This window comes from Belonocnema kinseyi, chromosome 3 (genome assembly GCF_010883055.1).
Source record: "Belonocnema kinseyi isolate 2016_QV_RU_SX_M_011 chromosome 3, B_treatae_v1, whole genome shotgun sequence".
In the NCBI taxonomy this organism is placed as follows: domain Eukaryota; kingdom Metazoa; phylum Arthropoda; class Insecta; order Hymenoptera; family Cynipidae; genus Belonocnema; species Belonocnema kinseyi.
The window spans coordinates 96,378,869-96,388,673 of NC_046659.1; the positions used below are offsets into that span (position 1 = coordinate 96,378,869).

General features: G+C 32.8%; 1 protein-coding gene across 3 annotated transcripts in view; it reads left to right on the plus strand.

Annotated features, from left to right (window-relative positions):
• LOC117168869 (glycogen-binding subunit 76A) overlaps positions 1 to 9,468 on the plus strand; it is a 158,061-nt gene extending 148,593 nt beyond the window's left edge. For all 3 annotated transcript variants that reach the window (XM_033354753.1, XM_033354752.1, XM_033354754.1), the window contains 2 exons: positions 2,679 to 4,047; positions 4,293 to 9,468. In XM_033354753.1, the coding sequence (XP_033210644.1) occupies positions 2,772 to 4,047; positions 4,293 to 5,287 (2,271 nt within the window). In that variant the 5' untranslated portion in view covers positions 2,679 to 2,771 and the 3' untranslated portion in view covers positions 5,288 to 9,468. The remainder of the gene's footprint in view (positions 1 to 2,678; positions 4,048 to 4,292) is intronic.
• The last annotated feature ends 337 nt before the right edge of the window (positions 9,469 to 9,805 follow it).

Consider the following 9,805-nt stretch of genomic DNA (forward strand, 5'->3'; position numbering starts at 1 on the left):
GTAAAAAAAAAAATAAAATCCCTTAAAAAAAAAGAGACTATCGATATTCGTCGACCTCCACGTTGGTGATAGTTGGGCAACGTAAACTTTGTTTGCGGCAGATGGACGATTGATATTCGTGAATCATTTTACTCTTACACGATGCTTAGAACTATGAAAATTTTTACTGAAAAACTATGCGCTTTTCGGAAAATTTGTCAAGAATAAAAAGTTCTTGTAATCAGCCGAGAAATACGCCTGAATTTTTCCGGAGCGTTTTGAGCAAAATTTTGAATTTTGAAAAAATTGTTCATATGCAAAATCCAAAATTTTGCTCAAAACGCTTGGAAAAAATTCAGGCGTATTCCTTGGCTGATTACAAAAACTTTTTATTCTTGATGATTTTTCCGAAAAGCGCATCGTTTGTTGTAAAAAAATTCATGAATGTTTTCACAAAAATGTTGTCATTAAAACGCCATTTTGAAAATACTAAAACGAAAAATCGATCTTTGAACCATGGATTCTCAAAGTTTAGACATTTATTCCACCCGTTAGTGAAATTTCAGGTTAATTACTGACTCGAAAAGCTTTGGAAAATGGTTCACAAAAAAAAATAGGCACGAAAAATCACGTTTTTTTTTTTGTTTAAACTGCATTTTGGGATAATAAGAAAATGTTTTAAGAAATTTCATTGGCACCGTTGGAAAGAGGAGATCTTAAGCAATAAAAATGTATGTGTCTCAATTTTTTCTATTGTCGAATAGTCTTAGTTATTGGCCGTTGAAAAGCAGTGTACCGGTAGTGGCGTTTTGGCCGTTTAAGGGTTAATGTACTTTCACACTAACTAAATATGAACAAAGGTAAAGACGATAACTGTCTTCAGTGATTTTTGTTACCGATAACTACTAATATCGATCTAAGCCGTGTAACAATATTTACTATTCGATTGTAAAAATTACTAATAATTAGTTAAACATTTTTTCTGAATATTTGCATCGACTAATTTTGTGTGCAAATACCTTTGGGACTGTTCTATTACATCTTAAATGCGAACTTTTGAAATATTGATTATAGTCTTTCTAAAACATTATATTTTTGGTTTTAAATTCACCTCCTTGGTTAAACATTTTACTGTTTGGTTGAGGATTTAACAATTTCGTTAGGAATTTGTTTTTTTTCAGTTGAAAATTAATTTTCTTAACTGAAAATGATATTCATCCATTATTGGCTGAAAAATAATAATAGTTTCTAGGTGAAAAGTTGACCATCATATTTTTCAATGAATATTCATATTTTTTGGTTGAAAGTTAAAGTAATTTGTAAAAAATTTATTTGATTTGTTGGAGATTCAACTATGTTGTTCAAAAAATTTTTTTTTCATTGATAATCTTTAGTGGCAAATTCAACAATTTGGTTACAAACTTGTATATTGTCTTGTAAATTCGTCTTTTTTATGGAAAACTAATCTTCTTTATTGAGAAATTTAACTGCAAATTTGGTCGAAAATGCGTTTTTTCTTATTTAAAAATTCCACTGTTTTGTTGAAAATTTGGAAACATTCTTGAATTTAAAATTCAACTGATTTCTAAATAATTGGCCTTTTTGGTTTGAAAATGCAACAAGTTGATTAAAATTATTTTTTTCGATTGAGTGAAAAATCTGTCCTCGTTAGAAGTTTAACTCTTTTTATATATTCTTTGTATAGATTAAAAATTCAACTACTTGGTAGAAAGACCAACTTCTTTCTTAAAAATTAATTTTTGGTTACTATTGAAGATTTACATTTTTTGTTGAACATTAAATTATTTCGTTGAAAATTGAATTAAAATTTCACTGTCTTCTAAAAAATTTCTCTATTTAGCCAAAAATTCAACATAGTTAATTTTTGTCTTTGTCAACTATTTTGATAAAAAATTATCTTTTTTGTTCGAGAATGCAATTGCATTGTTGCAAATTTGTCTTTTTGGATTCAATAAGAAAGTCGTCGCTTGGCATCAAGATTCGACTACTTGGTTACAAATTTGAATCTTTTTGGTTGAAGTTAATTCTTTTTTGTTTTATAATTCAATCAATCGGTTAAAATTCGTCTTCGAAGGTTCAAAGTTCCATTATTTCTTTACAAATTTGTCTTTTTTACTTGAAAGATCAGCTATTTGGCTGTTAATGTAACGATTTTCTGTGGAAAATTTAATATTCAGGTAGAAAATCATCTTTTTGGTTAAAATTTTATCTAAACTGAACTTTTTCATTGAAAATTTGGTAGAAATTTTTATTTATACCAAATTCAACTATTTTGTTGAAAACTGAATATATATTCCGAATTGGATTCTTACGTGTTTCATGTTGAATTCAATATGGTAACTATATATTAATTCTATTTCAAATGATTTATTTCCCTATTCTTGTGAAAAATCACTATATTTTCCCTGTTTTCAGGGGGGTGTTCGAATTTGTGACACCATCCTGAGGTGTTTAGGCTTTGTATGATGATTTCTGACGAAGAAGGGGAAGGGTGGATAAAGTTTTGAAAATAGCTTGACGTCCCTTTGACGTAAAATGCCAAATAAAAGCAAGGTCAACAGGTTTTTTTGTGTCATCTTTAAATTATCTTACAAAATGAAAAGAATCTGTTGAAATCAGTTCATAAAACGAACCCGACACGAATTTAACATGAAATAATCCCTTTCATTTAATTTCAGGGGATCAACGGAATAAGGAGTCTGGAAGAATCTTCGACGAACTCGATATCACTCTCGAATCACGGCGAAACAAACACAGAATCAGCCCTTGCAATGGGAAGCACCGATTCTGCTGGAAACACCCGCAACGGAGGACCAGCATGTGGCTTGGTGAGCTCCCTTTTTCCAAGCAGTTGTAGGGGCAGAGCGGAGGCCTTCGCCAGACGTCTGCACAGACGATTAACTTCTCTAGATGGAGAACACGAAAATCGCGACAATGTGGATATATCCAAACCTGATGAAACCTCCTGGCTTAACTCCCCCAACATCAGAATTGGAACAAGTTGTTCTACAAACTCATCGGATAATAAAAGCCACGTTCTGAATCATCAACCTCGACACAGTCCAGAATCTGATCTCTTCTTAGAATTGGACCGAGAATTCGAAGAAAATGGAATATCCTCTCCAGCTGAAGAAGCCACTGCCTCGGAACTAGCCCACCTTCATGTGAACTCTCAAAATCTGAAAATCAAACACCAAGATGCCTCTAACTGTTCTACAGGGGGACCAAGATCTTCTGTGATTAACTTGGATTTCGGATCTGACAGACTTTATTCTTCCCCAATTACTGGAAACACTCCAGAAAGCGATGAGTCAGAATTATACTTTGATCCCGTATCTTCCGATGGAGAAAAGCAAAAGGATATATTCTTCGACCCTGTCACTTCGTCCGAGAGCGAAGGAGTTTCAACTCTTTCAAATGGAAGTGATCCCAAGATGATGAAACTCCTTCTTCGGAAACTGGATATGACTAAGAACGAGAAATCAACCAAGAATCATGACGACACATCTGAGTCTAGTTACTCTTTGCAGAATGATGAATTCGAAATTCCAAGTTTGCAGGTGAATATTTCTGGGAGTGCAGATGATTCTTATTCTATTGGGAGGAGTTCACTGGATACGACGTCTCATGAATCACTTTGGAGCACATTTGATGACAGTACTTTGTCAGAATGCTCTGTAAGAATTGATCTTTTTAACGGTACTCAAATGCGGGTTCCAAAATCGCATTCTGACTCGGAATTGCCAGACCAGGGAAGAAAATTGGTGATTGACGAGGAGAATGAAGAACTGGCGAGGAGAATCGAGCCAGATAAAGAGAATGAGTATCTGGGTGTAGATTGTGTGGACTTTGCTAATAGTACGATGGAAGAAGCTGAAATGACCAAGCATCCCCTAAAAGAGGACCTTAAGACTCATTTTGAAAAAGGAATAAATCAGTTCATCGAAGTAAAGGAAAGAAATGATGAGCATTCGAAACTTGATTCTAAGGAATCTAGCGATACTGAAACTGATCAGTCTACCTACAGCAGCACGATTAGCACATCAGGTAAGGTTTTATATGATTACATGTAATGGACTAGAAATAAAAAATGGAATCATATCGATTTCAAAACTAAACTAACTTAACTATGATTATTGGGATGCGTATTTGGAAAAATGATTAACTATCAGAAATGATAAGTAGGCGATGATAGGTTTTATTGACAATGAAGCCATGATAAAAACATTATACAGATAGGATGATGATTTTAATTCTACTTATTCTTTTAACACTATTAAATCTCATTGCAGGTAAACTTACTCTTGAATGCGGATCAGGATCAAGAATTAATGCAGTCCCCGAAACCACCAAGAAGGAGGTCAAGTTGATGATCAATGAAGAATCCATTCTCATCAATAAAGAATACGATAACACCACTGACTGTCATCAAAGATTAGAGGTTACCCCTGAACTTGAACTTCAGGACGAAAATTGTCGAAAGGCTGCAGCAGAAGCGTACCCAGGAGAAGAGGAAGAAGAATTGGAATCACAAAGACCCCATAGAGTCAGGCGCTGCTCTTCCCTAAAGACTGGCAAGACTCCTCCAGGGACTCCGGGTAGGAAAAAAATCGTTCGGTTTGCTGATGTCCTTGGTCTTGATTTAGCAGACGTGCGGACCTTCCTCGATGAGATCCCGAAGGTTCCAAATTCCGCATATTCGGATCTAATCTACGATGATCTCGTTTTTCATAAAGACCCAAGTCCTATCAATTGTGGGGTTCAATCCTGGAGCGCTAGATACTTGGACAATAATCGGAAAACCTCTACACTAAAGAAACCTGATAAAGTGCTGGTTCCGCTTTTCCAGCAGCCAGGAGGACTTCCCAATTTCCTGGATTTTGTTCGAGATCGACGAGTTTGTTTGGAGAACGCTCTGGTCTGTGATCTTGTGAATCTCTGCATAACAGGAACTGTTCGAGTATTGAATGTAGACTTCCACAAATCTGTCCACCTTCGATATACACTCAACTCTTGGAAGAGTTACAGTGACCTTCAAGCGACCTACGTGCCTAATTCCTGCGATGGATTCAGCGACAAATTCTCCTTTGTCCTTTATTGTCACACGTTGCGCTTTGGCCAGAGGCTCGAATTTGCTGTTAGGTTCCAGGCTAAAGGCACCCAATATTGGGACAATAATTTAGGCGTGAATTATTGTTTCCAGTGCCTACCAGCGACCCCAGAAGTTGGGTACATACCCATTACCTCACCCGACCCTGTACAGGATTGGTCACCTATGTTTTATTAATTTAAGAACAAGGACTGCAAATTTCAATTCACGTGATCTGGAAGAAAAAAATGGTTGATACTAGACAGGATCTTGCGGAAAAAAATATTCTGATAACTCTGTAGATTTTTTCGGTTTAGGTGCTATAGGTTTTTTATATTTCATCGACATACTGGGGGCTTGTTTGCAATCTAAATCAGGAGTTAGAATTTATTAGGACTAATTAGGAATTAATTGTATCCTTTAAAAGAATCGTAAGTTATCGATCCAGGTTTATCTGAGACGTTAATCTTCTAAACGCAGTGTTGTCACTATTGATTCAGCAAAATAGTAACACATCTAGTTAAGGCCATGCAATACTTGGCCAATGCCTACCTCACACTGAAAAAGATGGTTTAGCTGCTCAAGCTAAATGTTTAACTGGATTTGTTAATCTAAAAACACACAGCTGTTATCGAAATATCAAGCTGTATTAACTAATTTTTCTATTTATAAAACATAACAAAATTAGGTTTCGAAACATTTTTTTTGTTACTATAAACATTTATGACCAGATAAACCTTCTTTAGTGCCTTTGACTTTATTTCTAAACTTTCAACTATCTTATTTTATCTTATTTTTATAACATGGCTTTAGATCTTTAATTCTTCCACAAGAACCTAATCAGTCTCGAAGGCCTTTGTCCTCCAACTTAAGATACTAATAGTCTATGATACGAAGTCTATGAGAAATTTGTTCTTTTATACGCGTGTATATTTTAATCAAACTGCGCCACAAAAGTTTTAAAAGTCGACAATGCGAAAGAAAGGATGACTGGAGCGAATTTTATCCTAATAATGTCGACGTATGTGGAATGAAGAATTTTATAAGATTAAGGAACCTAGGTTCGAAAATTATTGTTGATCCTTAAAGAAACGAGGAGTGAATTTCAAATCTATTCTATGACAAAGAAATGATCAACATTCTTTTTGAGATGACTTTCGAGTGAGGAACTAATTAAGTTGACAATGACATTGAATTTATGTAGGTGTCCTCAGTCAGGTGCCAAATGCCAACCTTCGGGAGTCATTTTCGTCGTGCAAAGCGGAACTGATGAAATGAAATGTTTCCTGAGGTAGATGCTGTATCGTATATACGGTCATTGGCTCTGTGCCATAAAGAAAAAAAGACGACAAGTTTCTTACTATATCAAGGTGCTCAATTTAGCTTGCACCTAACGTCATTTGTGGACTAACTAGACTAAGTTCTGCATTAATCAAATCAACTAAATACCGGCTGACCTTATTTTTTTATCTGTAATGTAATCCAATTCCTAAGATATCCAATGTTCCCATAATTCAATATTACCAAAAATTAATTTGATCAGGTTTCTGCGGGTAACTTGAATCTCTTAGGCTGTTATTATTAACGTCCAGTAAAGTAAACGAGAGTAAGAAAATATACAGCGCTAATGAAGCACATCGACAAATACAACGATATTTTAAAGAATGTTATACTTCATAGACCAATATAGATAGTAATGGCACCATGTCCATTAGGAGGTCCTTCTTTTCATTTGTGGTCGTTTTAATCAAACAGTGATAATTTTTATTTATTGCTATTTGAAGAATGAATTTGTAAAAGTATATAATAGATATTTTGTGCATAACGGTAATGTGTGGGTTTAAAGCAATCACTTTTTGAGAAAGATTTTCAATTCCTATAGTTTTATTGTTGTTGACTAATGAAATTAATGTAAATATAATTTTCGTGAATACTACACAAAAATATCATTCAATTGGTACTGCTAAAGATACACAAGAGAAAAGATGTATTAATTGTAATGAAGCGCATAGTGACATTTATTTTTGAACGAACCTCTTACTTTTTTTCTCTGTGATCTTGCGATTTCCAAGGACAAGTAAAATAATTTGATATTAAAATACTTTTATATATATGTATCGATAAGAGATTATTTAAACGTTTTAAAAATTAAAGAAAAAGTTATTCTAATACTGTTGACTTCCTGAGAAATGTGGTGCTAATTGTACAAATGCATACCTTCTGGTGTGGAACGTCTTGCAAGAAATTTAAGGTGTGGCGGAATTTTCTTTTAACTATGGTCAATATTTAAGAGTTCAGCAAGCTCAACAATTGAATAGAAAATAGAAAAATAACGATTGAATTGAGAAATGACGCTTTTCATAGGAAATCCTAACTCTCTAAGTTAATTGTAAATTAAATATTAGCTAAATATACTCATATTTTTACATGGAGAGCGCATCATATTGTACCTCTAGTCCATAGAACGGCAAAAATTAATTAAAGAAATAAACGAGAGATCGAGAAATCCTCAGGAAGAAATCAATGAGAATTCAAATGTCTTATGCGACTTACGCTGTTTTACTTTTTTCTTTGCATCATCAAGACTTTGTGATTAAAAAATGATGTCACGTCGAAATTTAATTTAATTTTAATTGTAATTTATGAATTACATCGCGCTCGATTTCTTTTCTAATAGCCATTTTTTTCGTGCTGTGAATTGTTAAGAAATGAATTTAGGCTGTGCTAATCGTGGATCAAGCGTTTTGCCGAAGAAGATTAAAGATGTCAATGCGTGAGTGTGTAAATTAGATCGAGATAAAAAGCGTCTTTATTCAAAAATCTTTTTCCTATAAAAGCGTCGTTGAACTTTTATCACCTTTTATCACGGTGGATTCGCTTCTTATTTTATTCGTGTATAAGATTTTAATTCTATTAACACAGCATGGAACGTGAAAGAATTTTTAACGTTCCTGGTGAAAGCTCCTCGCCAAAGGAAGCATTTTTTTACAAAAAATTGTATTCCCCTCTTTAAGAATCTGTGAAGAATTCTATAATGTAAAAGATAGACTGAAATCGCGAGAAAAAATGTGTTGAAGTGGTAAACTTTTAATTTTGCTATTTCAGCATTGCTTGTCTAAGTGTTTTTAAATGCAATTGTGAGGAACTGTTGTTGAGATTATAGTTTTTCTTAACAACGAGCGGAGTTATGTTTTCGAAGTATGTATTCAGTAGTTGTAGAATATAAGCCTTTGTGTCATGTTAAACTTTTATTTTGTAATTGTTATATATCAAATCAATTATGGAACTCGTATGAAGTATATCTAAAGTAATTAGTACCTGAAAGATGATTGACGCTTAATGTTAAAAATTTGAAGCGCAAAGACAGTAGGAAACATAGCTTGATGGACGTTCTATGAAAATATTGTTGGTCATTTATGATTTTTTGGAATGGTTTAAGAACTATATACAATTAATTTTTGTCATATTTGTCATTTTCTGAAAGAAATTTTTATACATTTTTTTCTATATTTTTCTGCTTTTTTGGCATTAACGGAAAATCGTGGATCTATTTTTTTTTGTGCAAATCATAAATTGAATATTTAAAAATATGGATAAAAAAGAGTTCGATTTGAGATGCATGTGCGAGTTTTTCAAAATGTTTCGTCAATCCTCGAAAAATAATGAACAATTAGGATAAATTGGGATTTCAATAAACGGTAAAAAAAACCAGAGATTTGAATGAAATTATAGGTATTTTTTATATTTGCCGTTTATTTAAATAAATCCAAAATAATTTTGCTAAATAAAGCTCAGTCTAAAAAAATATCAAGAGATAATGATGCTAGAAAGACACAATGTTAAAATTATGTAGCAATTATACTTCATATAGATAAGAACAAAAAGAAACGTAACGAAACATTCGTTACGTTCCTTTTTGTTTCTTTTGACATAAAACTTGAAGAAACAAAATCTTGACACTGCAAATATAAGAAATGCCCCTTAGTTCCATTCGAATCCATGAAAAAGTCAACATTGCTGTATTTATCAATTTTAAATCTCTTCATTTTTTGGTCGTTAATTCAATTTAAAACCAAAAACTTTTAAAATTATTAAAATGAAATCTTAAAACATTAATCTTGGAATCCATTTTTTTAACTGAAAAAGACTTGTTTTTGTTATTTATTCATATGCTCAGTGTATGTTTTTAATCAATTGAATTAATTGTAAATCAGAATGGATGAGTGCATGTGTATTTAGGAAAGTCTGTATCATAAAGAATGCGTGAAAACTGAAACCAAGCATCTATACATATTATACACGAACATTTATTGAAAAATCATATCTCTTTAATGTTGTTCTAAATGTTATTGCGACAATAAATGAAAAATTGAATTACACCTGTTCTATTTTAATTTAAATTTTTGAAAAGTTAGTTATTAAGGTAAATATATAAAGAGAATATAAAGCATAGTACAAACTCTTTTATTTTTTGAATGATGTTTTGTCATAAGGGGCCATTCATAAATTACGTGATGAATTGATTGATTTTCTTACCTCTCCTCCCTTATGTAACAAGTCGTAACAAAGAGGTTCAGACCCCCACTTACGCCTATCGTTTGTAAATATTATAATTTTTTGTTGACTTACGATGTATGTATAATATGATTATATTATTATTGCAACCCCCTTTTCATAGTCAATTATTTTGTTTCTTTTTACTGCACGTTCATAAAA